General features: G+C 49.5%; 1 protein-coding gene across 7 annotated transcripts in view; it reads left to right on the forward strand.

Annotated features, from left to right (window-relative positions):
• PPP4R4 (protein phosphatase 4 regulatory subunit 4) overlaps window positions 1–26,352 on the forward strand; it is a 97,657-nt gene that overhangs the window by 70,343 nt on the left and 962 nt on the right. For 3 of the 7 annotated variants that reach the window (XM_077268365.1, XM_077268395.1, XM_077268389.1), the window contains 15 exons: window positions 2,669–2,832; window positions 13,116–13,235; window positions 13,457–13,534; window positions 13,798–13,878; window positions 17,916–18,098; window positions 18,275–18,380; window positions 18,546–18,693; window positions 18,866–19,010; window positions 19,281–19,322; window positions 19,934–20,008; window positions 20,280–20,349; window positions 20,569–20,649; window positions 22,561–22,660; window positions 22,864–22,913; window positions 25,502–25,646. In XM_077268365.1, coding sequence (XP_077124480.1) covers window positions 2,669–2,832; window positions 13,116–13,235; window positions 13,457–13,534; window positions 13,798–13,878; window positions 17,916–18,098; window positions 18,275–18,380; window positions 18,546–18,693; window positions 18,866–19,010; window positions 19,281–19,322; window positions 19,934–20,008; window positions 20,280–20,349; window positions 20,569–20,649; window positions 22,561–22,660; window positions 22,864–22,913; window positions 25,502–25,646 — 1,588 coding nt within the window. The remainder of the gene's footprint in view (window positions 1–2,668; window positions 2,833–13,115; window positions 13,236–13,456; window positions 13,535–13,797; window positions 13,879–17,915; window positions 18,099–18,274; window positions 18,381–18,545; window positions 18,694–18,865; window positions 19,011–19,280; window positions 19,323–19,933; window positions 20,009–20,279; window positions 20,350–20,568; window positions 20,650–22,560; window positions 22,661–22,863; window positions 22,914–25,501; window positions 25,647–26,352) is intronic. The other 4 variants (XM_077268368.1, XM_077268403.1, XM_077268409.1 and 1 more) reach the window with 2 other exon arrangements.

Consider the following 26,352-nt stretch of genomic DNA (forward strand, 5'->3'; position numbering starts at 1 on the left):
ACCGTTTCGGGAAGGGTGGGTCCCGTTAGTATCCATACTAGAATTTCTTCAGAGCTCAGCCTAGCAGTTAGTACCCTTAAAGTTCAGGTTTCAGCACTGAGGGCCTTATATATAAAGCGCCATGGAATAAATGGCGCTATCATAATAAATAATAATAATAATAATTGTCACCTGGCGAATAATAGGCGAGGTTCATTAGAGCCTGTTCCAGATCCAGCTCAGTTCCATCTCCTAGGCCTCCTCCATGGGATCTCAATCTGGTATTGTCGCAAATGGCAGAGAGTCCCTTTGAGCCGCTAGACTCAGTCTCTGAAAAGATGATTTCACTGAAGACAGCTTTGTTAGTAGCACTTACTTCGGCCTGAAGAATAAGTGATTTACATGCTTTATCTGCAGACCCTCCCTACACTCAGGTCATGGAGTATATAGGGTAGGGTTAAAATTGGACCCTTTTTACCTCCCTAAGGTGGTAACAAAATTCCACAGAGCTCAGGAAATAATCCTACCATCCTTCTGCCCTAACCCAAACAACCAGAAGGAAGAAAAGCTGCATACTCTAGATGTTAAGAGGTGACTTGTACATTATTTAGAGATGACAGAACCTTGGGGGAAACAGAGAGCCCTGTTTGTGTCCTTTCAGGCGTCCAGGAAGGGCCTTAAAGTGTCCAAGCAAACTATAACTAGGTGGGTGAGGGACGCCATAAAGCTAACTTATGTTAGTACAGGCAGGGCTATTCCTGAAGGTCTGAAGGCACATTCTACGAAAGCCATGGTGACGTGCTGGGCAGAAAGAGCAGATGCCTCCATCGACCAGATTTGAAAGGCCGCCACATTGTCATCTTCTGCTTTTTTCAAGCACTATAGGTTAGACCTGTCTGCCTCCTCAGACCTCACGTTTGGGAGAAGGGTTCTGCAAGCTGTGATCCCTCCCTAAGAATCTAGATCTCTGAAATTCTCTCGTGGTGCCGTCATGGGTGACTGAAAAACACGGGTATTACTTAACTTTTAATGTGTTTTTTTCGTAACCCATGACGGCACCCTTATATTCCCTCCTTTCCTAATCACTCCTTTTTGTTCGGTGAATTTTAGTTGTTAGATATTCCCCTTGGCGTGGATAATATTGATTTGAATATATAGTTGTATAAGTTATTTTGAGTGTACACTAATCGGCGGACTTCCTCTCATGCTCTGGAAAGCAACTGATGCGGAGATAGGAGCCGTCCTTTTTATCTTGAAGGTTTCCTGTCCTTGAAGGGCGGATGCCCTCTCTCGTGGTGCTGTCATGGGTTATGAAAAAACACATTACCAGGTAAGTAATACCCGTGTTTCATGCTATCCGCTGGTTTTAAGTTGACTGTTTTTCTTCAACATTTTTCCTTCCTTCTTTTCCCAAAATGCATTGCTCCTTAACTGATAATGGCTTTTCTAAAACTATAAATGCCTGCCTCTCTGAAGGTCCGGTACACCGTGTCAAAAAGAGTAAGACGTAGACCCGCCCCTGCTCTCCTTCAGGGGGCCGTAGACCCGCCTCCGCTCTCCTGTAGGGGGACGTAGACCCACTCCTGCTCCTTGAGGGGGATGTAGACCCGGCCCTACTCCTGAATGGGGACGTAGACCCACCCCTGGTCCTGTATCGGGATGTAGACATGCCCCCGATCTCCTGTAGGGGGACGTAGACCCGCTCTCCTGGAGGGGTACATAGGCCCGCTGTCCTGTAGGGGCACGTAGGCCCGCTGTCCTGGAGGGGCATGTAGGCCCGCTCTCTGTAGGGGCATGTAGTCCTGCTCTCTGGAGGAGCACGTGGGCCCCCTCTCCTGTAGGGGCACGTAGGCCCGCTGTCCTGGAGGAGCACGTAGGCACCCGCTGTCCCGAAGGGGGACGTAGGCACCCGCTGTCCCGAAGGGGGACGTAGGCCCCCGCTGTCCCGGAGGGGGACGTAGGCCCCCGTTGTCCCGGGGGGGGGGGGGGACGACTTAGGCACCCGTTGTGCCGGGGGGGACGTACGTCGGCCCGCTGTCCCGGATGGGGACTTTGGCCCGCCCCTGCGCTCCTGGGGAAGGACGTAGCCCGGATGTTCTAGAGGGGGATGTGGGGATGTGGACCCTCTCTCCTGTAGGGGGGACGTAGGCCGACTCTCCTGGAGTCCTGGAGGGGGACTTTTACCCGCCCCCGCTCTCCTCGAGGGGAACGTAGAACCTCTCTCTTATTGGGGGACATAGAGCTACCCCCTATTGTTTCTATAGCTGGGGATCCATAGTTGAGCTGACAATTGACACTGAATCCTATAGCACAGCGGCTGCTCTCCATTGAAAAATTACAACTCCTAGCAGGCCTTGCAGAGCATATGAGTAGTGTGCGCTCAGGAGCTGCAGGTTGTCCGGTAGCTTTGTGTATGTCATTTTCTGATGGTGACCCCGAGCTCATTCTTCTCTCACCCGGCATGAGTCACCCCTTATTCTTTAGCGCTACCTGATGTTACCTCCCATTATTAGTAGTGTTTTGCTGTAATTTCCTTTGTTTTAAGCTTCAATGTGTAACGAAGCTCCGGTGATTACTGCGCCATGATTTCACTTAACTATCACTTGCTGAAGGCGATGTACTGCTACTATTGGGCGTCTCTGCGTACGGCCGGAGGAGGCGAGCGTCCTGACTCTGTGCTATCTTCTAGGCCTCTTCACCCCAGAGCAACACATGTGGTTCCTGGACTTCTACAAGAAGCTCTGCAGGCTGGGGCTCCACCAAGAGAACGGCCACAACGACGGCCCGATGGAGACCATGGAGCTGGAGAAGAAGTATTCCGCCGTCAGGAAAAACTGCGCCTACAACTTCCCGGTCAGCGGCCATCTGTCTATTATCTATCTACAGTGGGGAAAATAAGTATTTCATCCACTGCCGATTTTGCAAGTTTTCCCATTTGCAAAGAATGGAGAGGTCTGTTATTGTTATGGTAAGTGCACTTCACCTGAAAATAAAATCCAGAAAATCAAATTGTATTAAAAATTTTTCCATAATTAATTTGCATATTATTGCATGAAATAAGTATTTGACACAATAGAAAAACAAAACTTAATATTTGGTACAGGAACCTTTGTTTGTAATTACAGAGGTCAGATGTTTCTTGTAGTTCTTGACCTAGTTTGCACACACTGATGCGGGGATTTTGGTCTACTCCTCCTTACATCTTCAGATCTTTCAGGTTTTGGGGCTGTCGCTGGGCAGCATCGAGTTTCAGCTCCTTCCAAAAATTTTCCATTGGGTTCAGGTCTGGAGAATGGCTAGGCCACCCCGGGACCTTGAAATGTTTCTTATGGAGCCATTCCTTAGTTGCCCTGGCTGTGTGTTTTGGGGCAGTGTCATGCTGGAAGACTCAGCCATGACCCATCTTCAATGCTCTTACTGAGGGAAGGAGGTTGTTGGCCAAAATCTCACTATACATGACCCCATCTATCCTCCCTTCAATACGGTGCAGTCATCCTGTCTCCTTTGCAGAAAAGCACCCCCAAAGTATGATGTTTCCCCCACCATTCTTCACGGTTGGGACGGTGTTCTTGGGGTTAAACTCCTCCTTCTTCTTCCAAACACAGCGAGTGGAGTTAACACCACAAGTTCTATTTTCTCCTTCACCTCATTGGGGGACACAGACCGTGGGTGTATGCTGCTTGCCACTAGGAGGCTGACACTGAGTTAACACAAAAAAAGTTAGCTCCTCCCCTGCAGTATGCACCCTCCTGCTGGCTCCCAGAGAACCAGTTCTTGCTTAGTGTCCGTAGGAGGCACAAGTGTCTGGTCTTCAGACCAAAAGCTCTTTATTATTTTATTTTTACATTTTTATCAATTTTTACATTTTTCCAAGTGGAATGAAGGGGCGACGGATCCTTTCAAGGTTCTGATCTCGCCGAACCATCAACAGGTGAGCACAGAGTGTGTTGCCTCTCTTATCCTCTCCTGCGATGTGGAATGCCAAGCCTGGGCTGAATTTTTTTGGGCGACTGGTCCCTTCTAGGGCACCGATCTCCCCACACCCCTAACGGACGAGCACATGGAGTGTCGCCTCCACGTATCCTCTTCCACAGCCAGGCCTAATGCCGGATATTTAGCCCTGTCCCATCCTAGGATTTAACCCCTTAGATGTACAGTGGCCCCTCTTTTGGCGTCCGAGCAGCCCCCACTGCACCACCACTATTAAAGAGGATGGTACAAGGAGGCGGATGGTCCCTCTCCACCTCCCTTCTAAAGGGATGGTGGATTGAGAGTTTTCCCCTTTATCCCTGCACCGTCCAAACCAGCAGCAGCACAGCTGCCTTACCTGCCACCCGGCAGCTTCTCCGGGTAAGTGCCGGGGCTGGAGGGCTCCTTTCAAGCAGTCTGGGGCTGCTCTGGTTAAGGGGGAACGATTTTGACTGCGGGGGCACGCATTCGGCCCCTTCCTGCATTGGCGCCGCAAGTTTAGTCCCCGGCTTCAGCCCTGTACTAGGCCAAAACCCGTATCTCCGCCCATGCGATGATGCGATGCGGAGGCTCCGCCCACCGGTCCTGGTGCTTCTCGCACAGCACGAGAAGTGCCTCTGAGATCATGGGGGCCATCTTTCTCCCCCCAGACCTCCTCAGGACACACTAACTGCCATCAGGACCCGCAGCTAGTGTTCTCAAGGCAGGGGCCAGGCAGTTGGAGAAACGCAGGAGGATCGGGGACACAGACCTAGGTAAGGCAGCGCTGCATTATACATCCTCCTCCCTGCTGTAACCCTTTTTCTTAGCAGTATCCCTTCTCAGCAACCCCTATTATTATAGGGCCACATAGAAGGGTACATCATGTCCCAGCCTAAGGCAGTCTAACAAGACTATGGCTATATTTTTTACTTCATGCTCCTCCTGCAAGTCTGCGTTTCCTAAGGCTCAGAGTTCGCCTCTCTGCAATGCCTGTGACCCCATCTGCACTCAGGAACCCTCCTCTGCCACCGAGCCCAGTGTACCTAGTCCCCCTGAGTGGGCTTCGTCACTGTCTCAATCCATGGCTTCGCTGGCCAAAGCGATTGAATCCCTCCCTGATCCTTCAGGTTACCGGAGCATTTGCAGGACTGATGTTGACAGATCCTTCCCAAGCTGGAAGCAGTCTGTTAGCAGGGGCTGAAAGCACTCTAGAAGCCGTCAGGCACCTAGAAAACGGATCCGTAGCATGTCTCCTGAGCAGACACGTGCCTTGTCACCTCAGAGCTCTGTTTCTCGCTCTCCCTCTCCAGAGGTCAGTAGCGAACGTGAATCTGACTGCGAATCTGATGATTCCTTAGATCCGGATTCACCAGATTTTCAGAAAACAGTGGATTCACTGATTGAGGCTGTCAACCAGGCATTAAAGGTTGAGGAAGATTCCGGCTCTGCTCCAGATCAAACCGTGTCCTTTAAGAGGACTAAACGCTCTCATAAGGCATTTGCTATTCATCCTGAATTTAGAGCCATAGTTAATAGGCACAGAGAACGCCCAGATAAACACTTCACAGGACAAAGGACTCTTGAAGCAAAGTATCCTTTTTCAGCTGATCTGAAAAAAAATTGAGCTGAATCTCCGGTGGTAGATCCCCCAGTATCCCGCCTAGCGTCCAAAACTCTCCTGTCTGTGCCGGATGGCTCATCCATCAAAAATCCCACAGACCATCAGGTAGAAAGTTTGGCTCGCTCTGTCTTTGAGGCCTCAGGTTCGGCTCTCTATCCATCCTTTGCCGCAGCATGGGTAGCTGAAGCAATGGTTTTCTAGTCAGACACCTTAGCTTATTCACTTCGAAGCAGTAACCTTCCCCTAGAGGCGGGGCACCTTGCCAACCAAATTTCCCGGTCAGGCGATTACCTGGTACATACATCCTTGGATACGCCTGGCTGTGCTGCTCAGTCAGCAGCCAATGCCATCACTATCAGAAGGACACTATGGCTCAGAGAGTGAAAGGCGGACTCTGCATCAAAAAAGTCTCTCGCCTCCTTTGCTTATCAAAGCAGTCGCTTATTTGGAGAAAAACTGGATCAGCTTATTTCCGATGCTACAGGATGAAAGAGTAAATTCCTTCCCCAACAGAGACTTAGGCATCCCTTTCGGAGACAGCAACAAATGCGTTTCCGTTCCTTTCACTCCACTCCAGGCTGGGCCACTACCACTACTTTGTCCGGTTCAGGACATTCTCCACAAAGGGATGGAGGAACTCGGGTCTCGTACAGACCTAGCCAGCATTGGAAGTCCTGACCCAAACAGTCGAGGCCTAAAGGACTTAGGTTGCAGAGATTTTCCTCACGCTGAATATCAGTGCTATCCGGACGACACCGGCAGGGTATGCGGCTGCCTACTTTTCTTTCGCCAGGTCTGGCTTTCCGTCGTCTCCAACGAGTGGGTCAAAGATCTGGTGTCGTCCGGATGCAAAATCGACTTTGTTACACGTCCCCCTTCACGTTTCTTTCCCTCCCGTCCTCCCTCTTCAGAGGCAAGGGAAAACTTTTTCTCCTAGGCCATAGACGCATTGCGTCACGATGGCGTCATTTTCCCCGTTCCAGAAAGCGAAAGGTTTCAGGGTTTCTATTCGAACCTTTTCATCATCCCAAAGAAGGACGGAAAGTTAAGACCCATACTAGACCTCAAACTTCTAAACAAGTTTGTCAAGGTCTGTCATTTCCGCATGGAATCTCTGCGCTCAGTTACAGTTATCACTTCCCTGGAAGATGGAGAATTCTTGGCCTCAATCGACATCCGAGACGCTTTGCCACGATCCATTTTTGGATTTGAGGCAGCTCTGGTTCCAGACAAATTAAAACTTTTTTCCTTTCAGGCTATTGGGGTTAAATATGAATAACAAATATCCAACACTAATGTATATACACCTCAATAACAACTATATTAAAACACATTCTCCCTCAGATAGGGAGAAAAAACGAGGTATCCACAAGATAATAAAATGTACAAAATTTATTAGAAAAACTATATGAACATGAAATTTAGCAATGGATTCAAACAATACAGAGGAATCTCAATTAAAAACAAGCGGCAATGGGCAAAAATGAAAACGCAAACATTTCATAGCACCTGAAGTATACGGCTATTCCAACACACTCATGACCTTCATGAGCGGAAAGGTGCGTACCTATAATAAATACACCTTCCACTCCAAAGAGTGATCATTTGATCTAATATGACAATTGATCTTTAGCACATTGCACTTTTTTTGCGGTTTTTGTACAATTTTTGTTTACACATTGGATTGCAGTCTTGTCGGCTTTTTTCCTGATCCCTTAGTCAATTCCATGTTGCTGTTAGTTCACATGTTTCTTAGGTCATTACAGGTTTACAGCAATAATTTTAGGATATTGAAGGTCATGAGTGTATTGGAATAGCCGTATACTTCAGGTGCTATGAAATGTTTGCGTTTTCATTTTTGCCCATTGCCGCTTGTTTTTAATTGAGATTCCTCTGTATTGTTTGAATCCATTGCTAAATTTCATGTTCATATAGTTTTTCTAAGAAATTTTGTACATTTTATTATCTTGTGGATACCTCGTTTTTTCTCCCTATTTGAGGGAGAATGTGTTTTAATATTGGGGTTAAATGCAGTATTTCCCCGCTGGCAACCTGGTGTTACTGCAGTGTTTCTGGGTCAGCTGATGTTGCTGGTGACCACTCCCACATCCTGTAAAAGGTCACCTGGTGCATCAGCTGACTGTTAGTGATACAGGTCCTTTCTGACACCAACCTAGCAGGAGCAGCTCCCTGGTGTCAGCCAAGTCTGGTGTTTGGAGTCTTGTTGCTCTGCTATCTGTTGTGTGGAGTTTAGGCTACTTTCACACTAGCGTCGGTACGGGGCCATCGCCATGCGTCGGCCCGACGTACCGACGCATGCTGTGAAATAAATGCACAACGGGGCAGCGGATGCAGTTTTTCAACGCATCTGCTGCCCCATTGTAATGTCCGGGGAGGAGGGGGCGGAGTTTCGGCCGCGCATGCGCGGTCAAAAATGGCGGATGTTACGCACAAAAAAAAAGTTACATGTAACGTTTTTTTGTGCCGACGGTCCGCCAAAACATGACGCATCCGTCACACGACGGATGCGACGTGTGGCAATCCGTCGCAATGCGTCGCTAATGCAAGTGTATGGAGAAAAAACGCATCCTGCGGGCAACTTTGCAGGATGTGTTTTTTCTCCAAAACGACGCATTGCAACGTACTCCTGATAACGCTAGTGTGAAAGTAGCCTTAGAATCGGTGTGCTGAGTTTTTGTTACCTTGTCCCTTTGTTGTTTGTGCATTCCCCTTTTGGTGTTGTGTTCCCCTCACTGTCCTGTTTATTTGCTTTGTGGTGCTGTTTACATTGTTCACCTCTTGGGTGGGGGTTGGGGGTTTAGCTCCGGGTTTAACAGGAGATAGGGACAGGTAGATGACTTGGGCCTCCCTACCTTCAAGGGTACCCCCAATTTAAGGAAAAACAGGGCTCCCCCTAGCCTGAGGGGCAGTTCAGGGACCCAGATTCCTCATCTCCTGTTTTCCCATTATTGCCCCGTGACACGCTTACTTACATATTCTGATTTTTTTTTTTCCCCCTCACCAGAGATTCCAGCGCTTTGCCATACACGACCAGCATTTTCAATTCACGGCCCTGCCCTTCGGCCTTGCTTTCGGCCTCCAGAGTATTCACAAAGATCATGGCGGCTGTCATGTCCATCCTGCACTCTTGGGGCGTGATCGTTCTGCCCTATTTGGATGACCTTTCTCGCCTGGGCTGGCTGACCAACTTAAGCAAATCCTCTCCTGTTCCAGCCCAACAGATTTCCTTTCTAGGACTGTCCCTGGACTTGTCTCCGGGGTTGGTAATTCTCCCTCCAGACAAGGTCTTAGCCTTTCAACAAGGAGCCTAAGCGCTTCGTCAGTGTTCCCCTCACTCCATCCAGTTTGCAATGAGGGTACTAGGAAAGATGGTGGCCGCAATGGAAGCTGTCCCTTTTGCCCAACTGCACCTTCGTCCCCTACAACATGCCCTTCTGGCAGTTTGGGACAGAAACCCATTCTCTCTCGACCGCAGGTGCCACTTGTCCCTGCAGGTCAGACAGGCTCTCAGGTGGCGGACGTTGAACACTTCCCTCAGCCGGGGGAAGTCTTTCCTACCCGTTCAATGGCTGGTAGTGACTACCAATGCCAGTCTTTCCTCTGGGGAGCAGTCTTCCGCCACCACACTGCTCAAGACCACTGGTCAGTTCACGAATCGAAGCTACCAATCAACGTTCTGGAGATCCGTGCTATTCGGCTGGCCCTGCAACAGTTCCATCATCTTCTAACGGGTCACCCCCATCTGTATTCAATCAGACAATGCCACGGCTGTGGCATACATCAATCATCAAGGGGGTACCCACAGCAGGGCGGCCATGTCCGATTTAACTTGCATCCTTCGATGGGCAGAGAACAACCACTCGGTGATCTCATCGATTCACATTCCAGGATGGAAAACTGACGGTGGACTTCCTCAGCCGTCAGGGTCTCACCTCGGGGGAGTGGAAGCTTTATCTGGAAGTCTTCAACCAGATCTGTCTTCGCTGGGGGACCCCAGATGTGGACCTCATGGTGTCCAGACTGAATGCCAAGGTTCCCCAGTTTATAGCGAGGTCTCGAGATCCAAGAGCAATCGGAGTGGATGCTCTGGTTCTTTCGTGGCGCTAATTCTGCTTCCGTACATTTTCCCCTTTACCGTTACTCCCCAGAGTAATCCGGAGTCCCAGTGATCCTGGCCGATTCCGATTTGCTACGCCGTTCATGGTTCGCAGAGTTGGTACTCCTCGTCGCCGACATAACCTAGAGGCTGCTGGATCGGCCAGATCTGCTCTTCCAGGGCTCTTCCGATCTACCTCCAGAACTCAGGGTCCCTGTGTTTAACGGCGTGGCCGATGAATCCTGGGTCTTGACCCAGGCTGGGTTTTCTCAACAGGTCATTTCCACTATGGTTAATGCCCGTAAACCCACATCGGTCCGTATCTATCACCGTACCTGGAAGACATTTTTTGCTTGGTGCAAGGATCGCAGTCTTTCCCCTTTCTTCTTCTCAGTTCCCACCATTTTAGAGTACCTACAAGCCGGTCTGGACTCTGGCCTGGCACTTAGCTCTCTCAAGGGCCAAATCTCCGCTTTATCGGTCTTATTTCAGAGATGCAACGCGTCAAAACTTCTGGTTAAGACCTTTCTTTAAGGGGTGTCACACGTCGCTCCTCCCTATTGCATGCCTTTAGAGCCTTGGGACCTCAACTTGCTGCTAAGTGCCTTTCAGGTACCTCCCTTTGAACCGCTTCAGGACATTTTGTTGGTTTTTCTGTCCTGGAAGGTTGCCTTCCTTGTGGCGATCACATCGATCAGAACAGTTTTGGAATTAGCCACCTTATCCTGCCGGGCACCTTTCCTTAATTTCCATCAGGACAAGGTTGTCCTCAGGCCGTCGCTGTCCTTTTTGCCAAAGGTCGTTTCGTCTTTCCATCTTAACGAGGACATTGTACTTCCTTCCTTTTGTATGGCCCCTATTCACAGGGTTGAAAGATTTCTCTTCACTCTGGAATTGGTCAGAGCTCTGCGAAGGTACGTCTCAAGGATGGCGTCCTTCAGAAGAACAGATGCTCTGTTCGCACATTTAGGCAGTTGTTGCATGAAGCCTAATACTTTGTGTTGTTTTCCCACCCAGGGACTGCTTTGGGATGTCTCATGGTCTGTGTCCCCCAATGAGGCGAAGGAGAAACAGGGATTTTTGTGTACTAACCGTAAAATCCTTTTCTCCGAGCCACTCATTGGGGGAGACAGCACCCACCCTGTTAGCCTAATGGCTTATATGGCTTTTGCCTGTTCTTTTTAGTTGCTATGTTGTACTCTTCTATGTTGTTACTGTTTGTTCCTACTGCTTTTGCACTGAACTGGTTCTTTGGGAGCCAGCACGAGGGTGTATACAGCAGAGGAGGAGCTGAACGCTGCAGAAAGGAAATTATGTCTGAAGGAGGAAGAGTGTGTGGGCGGAGAATGTGTGTGGGGCGGAGAATAAGTCAGTGTCTGTCTGTGTCTGTCTGCGGGTGTCTGCGTGTGTTGTGCATGTGTGTGTACCCAGGCATCGTCTGATGGGGCTGCTACTCCCATCCGGCTAGGTCTAGTGCCACATGTAACAGTGACAGCATGAGCCGATGATGGGATAGTAGTCCCATCATCCGGCACCTGGGCACCTGTGTTCAATTGTAAAAAAAAATTAAAATATTTTCATAATTGCACAATATACATACTCACTGAACACCTAATCCCCGACGCCCTCATCTCCTGCAAGCAATCAAAAATAATAAACCAACGTATACTCACCTTTCTGCCATAGTCCATTTAAAGGGAATCTGTCACTCCAAAATTCGCCTATAAGCTAAGACCACCGACATCAGGGGCTTATCTGCAGCATTCTGTAATTCTGTAGATAAGCCCCCGATGTCACCTGAAAGATAAGAAAAACAGGTTATATTATACTCACCCAGGTGCGTTCCGGGTCCGGCGCCTCCCATCTTCATACGATGACGTCCTCTTCTTTTCTTCTTGCCGTGGCTCCTGCGTAGGCATTCTTTATCTGCCCTGTTGAGGGCAGAGCAAAGTACTGCAGTGCGCAGGCGCTGGGCCTCTCTGACCTTTCCCGTCGCCTGCGCACTGCAGTACTTTGCTCTGCCCTCAACAGGTGGACACCATTTAAAATTTTTTCTGGGGTTCCCCTGTAAACTAGCCAGGCTAAGCAAACAGCTGTGAGCTGATATTAATAACCTGGGAACCTTTATGTCTATTGGCTCCTTCCCAGAATATTAACATTTGCCCTCAGCCGTCAGCTTTCCCTCTGCTGGTTATTAAAATTATGCGGGAGCCCAGGCAATTTTTTTTTAATTTTTAAAAAATAAACAGATAATGCGTTTCACACAGATTTCTGACAGTTGCTTTTTGGTTACAGCAGTAGGTTAATTCTGTTAATGCTCCTACATAGGCTGGTGTGTGTGTGTCTTTATTTAATATTAATGAGGGTGTCTGGCTGAAGAGGTTGAACAAGGAAATTACATCACAATTATTATTTTTTTTTAATAATATATCTTTATTTAGCTCTGTGGAGTTACAAAAAGGCATCAAATCCGCATAAAGACAGTGTGGATTTTCAACTGCTTTTTCTATCAAGAGAGGCAGAAACCGTGCAGATTTTTACACAAACAAATCTGCAACGTGCGCACATAGCCTAGTACAGGTAACGAGTGTAGCGTACGAGGCTTCTTACAGAAAAACTAACAGGTCTGTGAGAGTCAGAATTCTTGCTGGTTGGTCGGTGATCAAATACTTATTTCCTGCAATAAAATGCAAATTAATTATGTAAAAATCATACAATGTGATTTTCTGGATTTTATTTATACATTCTGTCTCTCACAGGTGAAGTGTAACTACGAGAAAAATTACAGACCTCTCCATTCTCTGTAGGTGGGAAAACTTGCAAAATCAGCAGTGGATCAAATACTTATTTTCCTCTATCTATATATCTGTCTCTCTATCTCTTTGTCTCTCCATCTCTCTCTGTCCCTCCATCTGTCACTCTCTGTCTCTCCGTCTCTATCTCCATTTCTCTTTATCTCTCTCCATCTCTCTCTCTGTGTCTCGCTCTCTCTCTCCCTGTCTCCATCTCTTTATCTCTCTCCATCTCTCTGTGTCTCTCTCTCCCCATCTCTTTTGCTCCCCATCCCCCTCGCGCTCCCTCCCCCTCACGCTCCCTCTCCCTCCCTCGCTCTCCCTCTCCATCCCCTTTCCGTCTCCATCCCTTTCCCTCTCCATCCCTTTCCCTCTCCATCCTTTCCCCTCTCCATCCCTTCCCCTCTCCATCCCTTTCCCTCTCCATCCCTTTCCCTCTCCATCCCTTTCCCTCTCCATCCCTTTCCCTCTCCATCCCTTTCCCTCTCCATCCCTTTCCCTCTCCATCCCTTTCCCTCTCCATCCCTTTCCCTCTCCATCCCTTTCCCTCTCCATCCCTTTCCCTCTCTCCGTCTCTGTCTCTCTCCCTCTCTGTCTCTCCATCTCTCTCTCTGTGTCTACCTCTCCATTTCTCATGTATGTTTTCATCCTTCAGGCCATGGTTGTATTTGTGGCAGCAAAAAACTTCCACATCGACCTTTATGCCACGTTCTTCTGCCTGTGCCACGACCCTGATGTGCCCGTCCGATACTCCATAGCTCTTGGCTTCTGTGAAGTAAGTATGGACCAGTGTATATCTGCCTCATCTTAATGTTTCTGAAAACCATCAACAAGCAAGGCGGCAGCTGCCGAATGATATTTCTGTGCACATTGTTAACTCTTAATGATTCTGATTAATCCGCAGATCTCCCGCTAGTGAATGTGCACCTGTTGTCGGATTAGTGGAATTTCCAGACTGTTGGGCTGACGTCATCAGCTTCTTTTTTTTTTTTTCAGGTCTGTAAGCTCTTGGGGTCTAATGTGTATTTAATACACAAGGAGCTGGTCGCTTTACTTCAGGACGACTCTCTAGAGGTGAGAAGCTGCAATGCCCCCATGACAACACTCCCTGTCCTGAGCTCTGGCAATTCAGCTTTGAGTTTTTTTGCACAAATGATAAATCCCCATTTGCATCAATGACTTCAATAGCAGAACCTAAGATGTCGATGTGGACCGAGATTCAGACTCGAAATGTGTCCCTATGACAACACTGAAATGAACAGAGCTCAGGACGGGAGGCCAGCAGCTTTTTGTTCAGGTCAATGTTATCTGACAGACGATCTCCTCTCCGCTTACAGGTGGTGGACGCGCTGTTAGATCACCTCCCGGAAACGCTGGAGCTGATGACAAGCGGAGGGGACTCCGGGCTGGAAAACAAGGTGTGAATGGCGCCATTCGCTAAAGGTGCAGGCTCTATCACCCGCCCATTGTACACAGGTCATGTCCCAAGCAAATAGGACATATGATCACCCCAAAATGAATACGGGGCCAGGCCAGAGCCCTACTCAAATACACACCTGCAAATGTATACAGGTTCTGCAATACGACTGTAAAAAGTCCTGAATAAACTTAGACCCAAGATCAAACCTCCTAAATACATCTGACCACAGAACAGACTCCTAGAAATTATAGATGTCCTAACCACCTAAGAAATGCACAGTAGGCCCCAATATACAGACCCCAAATCAGACACATCCCACTTAGAAACCCCAAACCAGACACCTCATGCTTTTCACAGACCTCGGACCATATCTCTCCTCCTTATAGACCCCAGACCAGGTCCCTTCTCCTTGCAGGCCCCAGATTAGACCCCTTCTCATTTTCGCCGAGACCCTAGACCAGGCCCCTTCTCCTTACAGGTCCCAGACCAGGCCACTTCCCTTTGCAGACCCCAGACCAGGCCCCTTCTCCTTTTCACAGACCCCAGACCAAGGCCCTTCTCCTTACAGGTCCCAGACCAGGCCCCTTCTCCTTACAGGTCCCAAACCAGGCTACTTCCCTTTGCAGACTCCAGACCAGTCCCCTTCTTCTCTTTACAGACCCCAGACTAGGCTCTTTCCCCTTGCATACCCCTCCCATTTTACAGACCCCAGATCTCACAGCCCGTCCCCCCTCCTGTTTAGGGTCTGTAGTCAGTAGGAGTTGTCGGAGGCTTGCTCTGCCTATATCTGCTGGAAAAAAGGGAAACCAAAGTATATATGTAGACCATGGTGATCATCTCAGAATTTTTTGTCATTTATTTATCAATAACAATAAGCCACAAAGAATCTCTAAAAATATTTAAAAAGCTCAGAAGATGGCAATATGTACACAAACGCCCAATCTGGTGTAGGTATTGGACACGTGATCCTATCCTGTGGTTTCAGATAAAAAACAAAGTATTAATACATGGCTAATCAATTTGGTATATTACCATTAAGTGCACTGGATACACAAAATTAAGTGCAATGTGCAGCTGTAACCTCAAAATATGGACATATAGTAAACAGAATTGTCAGAACCTCAGATTTAAGATGCATAGGACATAAAAAGCAAGGAGTGCATTAAGCCAATCTCTAACAAGTCTGTTTTTAATGGACCTTATCTAACAATGGCGGCTATGTGAACACTCCATGTATAGATGCAATAGGCAGATATAAAACACTCGCAGTGCCATTATATAGTGTAGAACTATGTACGACCTATTCCTCAAATACATATACAATACCAGTATGACCAAGATGTTTTGAGAGGGATATCAACAATAGGGATCCTATCGGAAATAAAATGTGTATAGGAGACTTCCCCAAGCGTATCGCCGCTACCAATGCGGCTTCATCAGAGGCAATCGCAAGTGTTTTACATCTGCCTATTGCATCTCTACATGGAGTGTTCATGTAGCCGCCTTTGTTAGATGAGTTCAATTATAATCAGACTTACAGTGCCTTCACACGAAGCGACGCTGCAGCGATAGCGACAACGATGCCGATCGCTGCAGCGTCGCTGTTTGATCGCTGGGGAGCTGTCACACAGACCGCTCTCCAGCGACCAACGATGCCGAGGTCCCCGGGTAACCAGGGTAAACATCGGGTTGCTAAGCGCAGGGCCGCGCTTAGTAACCCGATGTTTACCCTGGTTACCAGCGTAAAAAGTAAAAAAAACAAACAGTACATACTTACATGCGTCCCCCGGCGTCCGCTTCCTGCACTGTGTGAGCGCCGGCAGTAGCAGGGCACAGCGGTGACGTCACCGCTGTGCTGAGCTTTCACTTTCACTTTGCGGCGCTCAGTCAGTGTGGGAAGCAGATGCCGGGGGACGCATGTAAGTATGTACTGTTTGTTTTTTTTACATTTTACGCTGGTAACCAAGGTAAACATCGGGTTACTAAGCGCGGCCCTGCGCTTAGTAACCCGATGTTTACCCTGGTTACCAGTGTAAAATATCGCTGGTATCGTTGCTTTTGCTGTCAAACACAACGATACACGGCGATCGGACGACCAAATAAAGTTCTGAACTTTATTCAGCGACCAGCGACATCACAGCGGGATCCTGATCGCTGCTGCCCGTCACACTCAACGATATCACTAGTCAGGACGCTGCAACGTCACGGATCGCTAGCGATATCGTTACAAAGTCGTTTCGTGGGAAGGTACCTTTACAGTGCCTTGCAAAAGTATTCGGCCCCCTGGAACTTTGCAACCTTTTCCCACATATCATGCTTCAAACATAAAGATACCAAATGTAAATTTTTGGTGAAGAATCAACAACAAGAGGAACACAATTGTGAAGTTGAACGAAATTTATTGGTGGTTTAAAATTTTTGTGGAAATTCAAAAACTGAAAAGTGAGGTGTGCAATATTATTCGGCCCCTTTACTTTCAGTGCAGCAAACTCACTCCAGACGTTGATTGTGGATCTCTGAATGATCCAATGTTGTCCTAAATGCCTAATGATGATAAATATAATCCACCTGTGTGTAACCAAGTCTCCATATAAATGCACCTGCTCTGTGATAGTCTCAGGGTTCTGTTTGAAGCACAGAGAGCATCATGAAGACCAAGGAACACAACAGCCAGGTCCGTGATACTGTTGTGGAGAAGTTTAAAGCCAGATTTGGATACAAAATAATTTCCAAAACTTTAAACATCCCAAGGAGCACTGTGCAAGCGATCATATTGAAATGGAAGGAGTATCATACCACTGCAAATCTACCAAGACCCGTCCGTCCCTCTAAACTTTCATCTCAAACAAGGAGAAGACTGATCAGAGATGCAGCCAAGAGGCCCATGATCACTCTGGATGAATTGCAGAGATCTACAGCTGAGGTGGAATAGTCTGTCCATAGGACAACAATCAGTCGTACACTGCACAAATCTGGCCTTTATGGAAGAGTGGCGAGAAGAAAGCCATTTCCCAAAGATATCCATAAAAAGTGTTGTTTAAAGTTTGCAACAAGCCACCTGGGAGACACACCAAACATGTGGAAGAAGGTGTTCTGGTCAGATGAAACCAAAATCGAACTTTTTGACAACAATGCCAAACAATATGTTGGCGTAAAGGCAACACAGCTCATCACCCTGAACACACCATCCCCACTGTCAAACATGGTGGTGGCAGCATCATGGTTTGGGCCTGCTTTTCTTCAGCAGGGACAGGGAAGATGGTTAATATTGATGGGAAGATGGATGGAGCCAAATACAGGACCATTGATGAAGAAAACCTGTTGGAGTCTGCAAAAGACCTGAGACTGGGATGGAGATTTGTCTTCCAACAAGACAATGATCCCAAACATAAAGCAAAATCTACACTGGAATGGTTCACAAATAAACGTATCCAGGTGTTAGAATGGCCAAGTCAAAGTCCAGACCTCAATCCAATCGAGAATCTGTGGAAAGAGCTGAAAACTGCTGTTCACAAACGATCTCCATCAAACCTCACTGAGCTCGAGCTGCTTGCCAAGGAAGAATGGGCAAGAATTTCAGTCTCTCGATGTACAAAACTGATAGAGACATACCCCAAGTGACTTGTAGCTGTAATCGCAGCAAAAGGTGGCGCAACAAAGTATTAAGTTAAAGGGGCCGAATAATATTGCACGCCCCACTTTTCAGTTTTTGAATTTCCGCAAAAATTTAAAATAACCAATAATTTTTGTTCAACTTCACAATTGTGTTCCACTTGTTGTTGATTCTTCACCAAAAATTTACATTTGGTATCTTTATGTTTGAAGCATGATATGTGGGAAAAGGTTGAAAAGTGCCAGGGGGCCAAATACTTTTGCAAGGCGCTGTATTAAGGATTGGCTTAATGCCCATCGTGCTTTTTATTTCCTATGCATCTAAAATCTGAGGTTATGCAGCCTGTTGCTCCCTCTAGTGGTGCGACCAGGTCTGTGCATTGTGTCCTTCCTGCACTGATGAGTTATTACTTTACACTGCAGCTCATGATTGTCCCGGACCTGGTCCCGGCTCTGACCTCCGCCGAGCAGAGAGTGGCCAACTCGCTGAAATGGAGGAGCCACGAGAAAATCCTGCAGAAGTTCTCCTGCCTGCCGCACATCATATCCAGCGACCAGATCTATTACCGCTTCCTGCACCGAATGTTTTCTATCATCCTCACTAATGTAAGTCCCATCACCCCCTGGATCCTGCACGGATGGTGTTACATGGGGGGTGTCACAGTGCCCGGGGGAAGAGGGGTATACAGCACTCGCACAGTGGTGACATGCCGCACCTATACAGCCCCGCAGCCAGGACAAAAGCCATGGTGTAAATTTTGACACCTGTCTTGTTTTTTTAGAATGTTCTGCCGGTCCAGAAAGCAGCGAGTCGGACCCTCTGTATATTTTTGCGTTATAACCGAAAGCAAGAGCAAAGGCACGAAATCATCCAGAAGTTGGTGGAACGTAAGCGCCTCGTTATGTTCAGTAGTTTACTGGCCAACAGTCCTGATTGTGCTGAGATTGTCCTAGAAATCCGACCACACAAGAGATGGGGGGGCCGATCAGAGGTGTGGAGCCTTCCTGGGGTCTTGATCCTCTCTGTGTAAGATCTGACATCTTCTATTCCAGAACTCTGCCAAGGAAAGAGCTACTGGAACCGGCAGCGCTTCCTGGACACGTGCGAATACGTCATGGAGTTCTTCTCCAAGTCTTTCTTCTGTAAATATTTTTACCTCTCGGTGCTGGAGCTGACGGGTGACCCGGTGGCCAACGTCAGGTAAGGCTGAGCCTGTGCCCCCTGGGGATGCCCGTCACACACACTGGTGCACTAGAGATGTGTATGGGATAAATAAAATGCCGGTCACTCTGCAGCAGTGTAAGCACTGGCGACCCCTCATTGTGATGTAGCAGCACTGTGTCTGTATGAACATACGTGTTCTCCGCCACAGAATGAAGGTTTGTTACATGTTACCAAAGCTGAAGTCCACGCTGAAGCTGCCGGCGGACAAACACTTACTGCAGCAGCTGGAGCTGTGCATCCGGAAACTGCTGTGCCAGGAGAAGGACAAGGACGTGCTGGCCGTGGTGAAACGGGTGAGCGGGTACATAGGGCGAGACGTCACAGTCAGATCCGTCATGGCAGTAAGAGGATCTCTGCTTGCTGGCAATGAAGTGACACATTCATTGATTGTATTTAGTGGCTGAAAACCCATCCTGAACAGAGCTGCAGGACACGTTACAGTGTGTCAGCGTCCTGGGTTCTCATCAGGAGGTTTGCATTCACTGACAGCAAGGAGCCACCCGCTACGGAGAGAGATTTATTGCAGGTGGATATTACATGGGGGTTCTCTTATTTGTTTGCAGACTGTGCTGGAGCTGGATCGGATGGAGATGTCTATGGATGCAGTAAGTACTGGAGCAATTACCACCATCGCCTGTCACTACCGCCTCCCACCATCGCCCATCTTCTTCCTTCCTCACTTGTCCTGATATCACCTCCGGCCATCGCTCTTCTTTCTACATCACTTGTGCTGATGTCACTTTCTACCCTCGCCTGTTGCCTCCCACTCTTGCCTGTAACCTCCCACCGTCATGTTTCCTTCCACCATCATCTGACCTGATGTCACTTTCTACCATCATTTGTCACCTGTTGCCTCACACCATCACCCATCTCCTTCCTCCGTCCCCATCTCCTTCCTCCGTCCCCATCTCCTTCCTCCGTCCCCTGTCTCCTTCTGTTCTCCGTCCCCGTCTCCATCCTCCGTCCCCTGTCTCCTTCTTCTATCCTCCGTTCTCCGTCTCCTTCCTCCGTCCCCGTTCTCCTTCTTCCATCCTCCGTTCTCCGTCCCCCGTCTCTTTCCCCGTACCCTTCACCAGTCCCTTTCATTTGTCTCCGTCCCCCGTCTCTTTCCCCGTACCCTTCACCAGTCCCTTTCATTTGTCTCCGTCCCCCGTCTCTTTCCTCCATCCCCGTCTCTTTCCTCCATTTGTACTGAATCACTTTTTTTTTTTCATAGTTCCAGAAACGTTTCTTTGAAAAGGATTTACTTGACCAGGAGAAGGAGCGAGAGGAGCATCTGCTGCTGGAGATGGTGAGACGCTGGGGTCTCTTCGCGGCAGCTTCATCTTTCGGTTCTGTACTTGACCACTTCTGTGTGTTAACAAAAATTTAAAATAAAAGTTTTGATTTTTCAATCAATATTGCAGCCCGTTCTCCAGAGATATATAAGGGTGCTGGCTTAGCTATTGACATGAGTTGTCAGCCAGCCAGCCCCCTTCTATATCTGTGGAGAAGAGCAGATAGTTTAGTTATTGAAATACTAAAACTTTTCTAAATTTTTGGCTGCGATTTTGTGTTTTCAGGAGCAAATTGAAAAGGAGAAGCAGCAGAGCGAATCCAGATCCAGTAATGAGAAGAGCTATGAGAGGAAGCGTAAGTTCCGGTCACCGCTCTGCCTCCCAGACGGTTCTGTGTCCCTGAATATAGCATCGCAGGAGCCATGTGGGCGATATGACCAGTGAACGGGGTCTAACTGTAGCACCGGCACTGTCCGTGCAGATGGGTAGTGATGGTTTTAAGAAAGGCAGACCCCTTTTTCATTTGTCATGCGCCCATGTAACAGTTGTTCTTGACTTGCACCTTTTGTCTTAGGTAGGGACAGTAAAACGGGATCAGCGTTGCCAAAAAGCCTCCCCACGGTGATTTCGGGCAGTTCATCCGGCACACAGACAGGTAAACGATAACGCCAGCAGCTGTCGGAGATATTATATTATATCATGTCCTAGTGTTCAGGCTTCATGTCCACATCACCAAGGACAAGAAATAAAGAATGGGTAGCCCCCCTGAGTGTGACCTCACCAGCCCCACCTGGATATCCCTGCCCCCCCTGTGACCTCACCAGCCCTAACTAGATAACTCTGCCCCCATGAGTGTGACATCACCAGCCCTCGCTGGATAACTCTGCCCCCCGAGTTTGAGCTCAGCAGCCCTTCCTGGATAACCCGGCCCCCCCGAATGTGAGATCGCCAGCCCTCCCTGGATAACCCTGCCCCGCTGAGTGTGAGCTCAGCAGCCCTCCCTGGATAACCCTGCCTCGCTGAGTGTGAGCTAACCAGCCCTCCCTGGATAACCCTGCCCCCCCCTGAGCGTGACATCACCAGCCCTCCCTGGATAACCCTGCCCCCCTGAGTGTGACATCACCAGCCCTCCCTGGATAACCCTGCCCCCCTGAGTGTGAGCTCAGCAGCCCTCCCTGGATAACCCTGCCCCCCCCGAGTGTGAGCTTAACCAGCCCTCCCTGGATAACCCTGCCTCGCTGAGTGTGAGCTCAGCAGCCCTCCCTGGATAACCCTGCCCCCCCTGAGTGTGACATCACCAGCCCTCCCTGGATAACCCTGCCCCCCTGAGTGTGAGCTTAACCAGCCCTCCCTGGATAACCCTACCCCCCCTGAGCGTGACATCACCAGCCCTCCCTGGATAACCCTGCCCCGCTGAGTGTGAGCTTAACCAGCCCTCCCTGGATAACCCTGCCCTCCTGAGTGTGAGCTTAACCAGCCCTCCCTGGATAACCCTGCCCCCCTGAGTGTGACATCACCAGCCCTCCCTGGATAACCCTGCCCCCCTGAGTGTGAGCTCACCAGCCCTCCCTGGATAACCCTGCCCCCCCTGAGTGTGAGCTCACCAGCCCTCCCTGGATAACCCTGCCCCCCCTGAGTGTGACATCACCAGCCCTCCCTGGATAACCCTGCCCCCCTGAGTGTGAGCTCACCAGCCCTCCCTGGATAACCCTGCCCCCCCTGAGTGTGACATCACCAGCCCTCCCTGGATAACCCTGCCCCCCTGAGTGTGAGCTCACCAGCCCTCCCTGGATAACCCGGCCCCCCTGAGTGTGAGCTCACCAGCCCTCCCTGGATAACCCTGCCCCCCTGAGTGTGAGCTCACCAGCCCTCCCTGGATAACCCTGCCCCCCCTGAGTGTGACATCACCAGCCCTCCCTGGATAACCCTGCCCCCCTGAGTGTGACATCACCAGCCCTCCCTGGATAACCCTGCCCCCCTGAGTGTGAGCTCACCAGCCCTCCCTGGATAACCCTACCCCCCTGAGTGTGACATCACCAGCCCTCCCTGGATAACCCTGCCCCCCTGAGTGTGACATCACCAGCCCTCCCTGGATAACCCTGCCCCCCCAAGTGTGAGTTCAGCAGCCCTCCCTGGATAACCCTGCCCCCCCCCCCCCCCCCCGAGTGTGAGCTCAGCAGCCCTCCCTGGATAACCCTGCCCCCCCCGAGTGTGAGCTCAGCAGCCCTCCCTGGATAACCCTGCCCCCCCCCCCCCCGAGTGTGAGCTCAGCAGCCCTCCCTGGATAACCCTGCCCCCCCCCCCCCCCGAGTGTGAGCTCAGCAGCCCTCCCTGGATAACCCTGCCCCCCCCCCCCCGAGTGTGAGCTCAGCAGCCCTCCCTGGATAACCCTGCCCCCCCGAGTGTGAGCTCAGCAGCCCTCCCTGGATAACCCTGCCCCCCCGAGTGTGAGCTCAGCAGCCCTCCCTGGATAACCCTTCCGCGCATATGTCTGGATTAAACCTGACACACAGACCCACAGCCTCTGCCCCTCGTCGCTTCTGTTCTGATGTTTGTCTGTTTTCAGTAGTTAGCAGAGAAAGCAAGAAGAGTAAATTGATCCGGAGCCAGTCCTTCAGCAGCCAAGCCATCCACCCCAAACACAGCTCCCTGGAGAAAGGCGGCAAGTAAGAAGATTTAATTTACATGGACATTGCCCCTCTGTGCAGTACCTGACCCAGCCACACTGCATGGATGGCACTGCAGTAGAGGGTCACTGCAGATTGACCTGGGGTTTGGCCCATCATACACTGACTGTCATCCTGGAATAACCCTTTAAGTGTCTCTTTCTCTGCACACAGTTAATTTAGCGTTTCCATTTTTTCCACAGGAGCAATTCTGTGATCGGAGTCGGGAAGAACGTTCTGCTGCCGTTTGTCGGTAGGTGGTTTCCCAAACTAAAGATTAAAGTGACCCTTAAAAATGTTGAAAGTCCCCTTGAGTGATGTGCCAATTATTTTTATTTTGACCCCTTCATGAGCCGGATTTTTTTCTTCCCCTTGTTCCACGAGATACAACTTTTGTTTCCATCCCCACTGCCCTGTCGGGGCTTGTTCTTTAGGACACATATCTAGTTTTAATTGACACATTAATTTTACCGTATGATGTAGAGCAGACCTGGGCAAAGTGCGGAACGAGACAGCCGAGGGGCTGGAAACCCGAGGTCCACGGGCCGCACCGTGCCCGTCCGATCGCTGTCTCCATCTGTGCTGACGTCTTTGGTTGAGGAGTGGCCTCCAGACACTTCCTTCACCAATTGGCGTGACAAAGTCAGCGCACCGTAGGCAGAGAGCCGGGGAACAGGACCGAGGTGAATATGTGGTGTTCTTTTCTTTTTTTTTTTTTTTCTTTCATGTGTATGGGATGTTTGGGTGGTCATGGAGAGGCTATGGGGTGACATGCTGCACATGGGGAGGCAAGGGGGCGACATACTGCACATGGGAGGCTATGGGGTGACATGCTGCACATGGGGAGGCAAGGGGGGCGACATACTGCACATGGGAGGCTATGGGGTGACATGCTGCACATGGGGAGGCAAGGGGGCGACATACTGCACATGGGAGGCTATGGGGTGACATACTGCACATGGGAGGCTATGGGGTGACATACTGCACATGGGAGGCTATGGGGTGACATGCTGCTCATGGGAAGGCAAGGGGGTGACATACTGCACATGGGAGGCTATGGGGTGACATGCTGCACATGGGGAGGCAAGGGGGCGACATACTGCACATGGGAGGCTATGGGGTGACATACTGCACATGGGAGGCTATGGGGTGACATACTGCACATGGGAGGCTATGGGGTGACATGCTGCACATGGGGAGGCAAGGGGGCGACATACTGCACATGGGAGGCTATGGGGAGCATCATGCTGCACATGGGAAGGCTATGGCGGCATTATGCTGCATTTGGGGATGTTATGGGGGCGTCATGCTGCATTTGGGGAGGCTATGGGGGCAACATGCAGTGTATATAGGGAGGTTGTGTGGGGCTCATGCTGTATATGGGGAGGCTCTGAGGCTCATGCTGCATATAGGGAGGCTGTTTACAGCTCTTGCTGCTTATTGGGGAGGATGTGTGGGGCTCATGCCGCATATGGGGGAGGCTGTGTGGGGCCCATGCCGCATATGGGGGAGGCTGTGTGGGGCTCATGCCGCATATTGGGGGGCTGTGTGGGGCTTCTGCCGTATATGGGGGAGACTGTGTGGGGCTCATGCCGCAAATGGGGGAGGCTGTGTGGGGCTCATGCCACAAATGGGGGAGGCTGTGTGGGGCTCATGCCGCATATTGGGGGGGCTGTGTGGGGCTCAAGCCGCATATGGGAGGCTGTGTGGCGCTCAAGCCGCATATGGGGAGGCTATGTGGGGCTCATGCCACTTATGGGGGAGGCTGTGTGGGGCTAATGCCGCATATGGGGGAGGCTGTGTGGGGCTCATGCAGTATATGGGGAGGCTGTGTGGGGCTCATGTAGTGTATATGGGGGAGGCTGTGTTGGGCTCGTGCTGCTTATAAGGGGTTGTTGGGGGGCTCATACGATATACAGAACTTGGGTTCAAATGATATATAGGGGGTTATCCACATACTTAATTCTGCTGAATATTAAGTGTTACAATTAATATTAATATAATTATGAATAATATAATAATTATAATTTATCAATAAAGGATAAAAATAGCAATTCTGCGGGGTTTTTTTGTGGTTTTTTTTCATTTTGGTTTTGCAACAGTCATTGTGCTAGAAAAATGTATATTGGCGGTCAATAAAAAATTCAGGACTTGAAGGTAGACATGCCAATTTGTTCACAAATGCAGGCATAGGAAAACAGCAGAACCGCACCAGAGCAATAGCTTCAAGCACTTAATAACAGAAATATCACAGCCTATATTCAAACAATGGATGGTGCTTCAGCTGAAGAAAAAATCATATACATCCAAGTTCGATGAAAAAGAAGAAAAACAGCGGCACTCACCAGTTTGAATGCAAATACTCAGTCCTTTATTACACCCTTCACGGTGTGTTCAAGAGACATGTGGACGTGTAGGTTCAAAGAGGCGTGCAGGGGGAGGAAAGGTGGACGACAGCCGTTTCGTGACTGAACACTTCAACAGGTCCAGGTGAGCCGTTCCAGCCATTCTTCTTTTTCATCGAACTTGGAGACATGCCAGTTTGATTGCTTTGCATCACATTGTTTGTGGAGAGTACAGCAAGTGAGAGAAAAAGCCACTTTTGAGTTTCAACTCTTTTCTGGTCTTTATTTACAGGGATATTCTCATCTGCAAGATCTTATCCCAATCTGTAGTAGGTGTAATAACAATATTAGCAAATAACTCCAATTAGAAATGCGGTATAGTTCTTCTAATTAGCTATATGTCACTTTCCCCATGTGCAGGGCACATCATCCTTATTAATCCGTCAGCTCACAATCTGATCATCCTTCATCCAGCTTCACTTTCTGTCTCTCTTAGAAGATTCCCTTAAAGCCAGGACAGGCAGCGCCAGCGCCTCTGTGAGCTTCTCCACCGCCACAGCAGCGTCATCCCGAAGTCCGGGGAGCACGAGCGACCAGAAGAGTAATGGCAGCAAAGAGGCACAAACCAGGAAGCTTAGCCTGTGAGTCGTCACCCACCGATACCGGGGCCCTTTAAATGCCTAGCATGCCTCATTAAGGCTGTTTTCACACTAGCGTCGGTACAGGGCCGTCGCGCTGCGTCGACCCGACGTACCGACCCATACTGTGAAAAAAATGCCCGACGTGGGCAGCGGAAGCAGTCTTAAGATGCTTCCGCTGCTTCATTGTAATGTCCGGGAGGAGGGGGCGGAGTTTCATCCGAGCATGCGCGGTCGAAAATGGCGGACTAGACTCGCAAAAAAAAAGTTACATGTAACTTTTTTTGTGGCGGCGGTGCGCCAAAACATGACGCAACCGTCGCACGACGGTTGCGATGTGTGGCAATACGTCGCAATGCGTCGGTAATGTTGGTCTATGGGGAAAAAACGCATCCTGCAGACAACTTTGCAGGATGCGTTTTTTTCTCCTAAACGACGCATTGCGACGTGCAGCCAAAAACGCTAGTGTGAAAAGGCAGCCTAAGACTACAGCGCTGGATGAACTTTACATGGAGTGTTTGACTGGCTTTTAGTGGTTGGCATTCATCATTTTGATCTTGAAGTCAGAGCTGCACTCATAGTTCTCCTGGGTTCTTGATAGGGTGCAGGACCTTACTTCTGCAATGCATTGTGGGAGACGTAGAGTTTGCACAAAGTACTCTAGAATATAAAATCTCCCACAATATATTATGTAGAGCAGGGACCGGCT

This window comes from Ranitomeya variabilis, chromosome 1 (genome assembly GCF_051348905.1).
Source record: "Ranitomeya variabilis isolate aRanVar5 chromosome 1, aRanVar5.hap1, whole genome shotgun sequence".
Lineage (NCBI taxonomy): Eukaryota > Metazoa > Chordata > Amphibia > Anura > Dendrobatidae > Ranitomeya > Ranitomeya variabilis.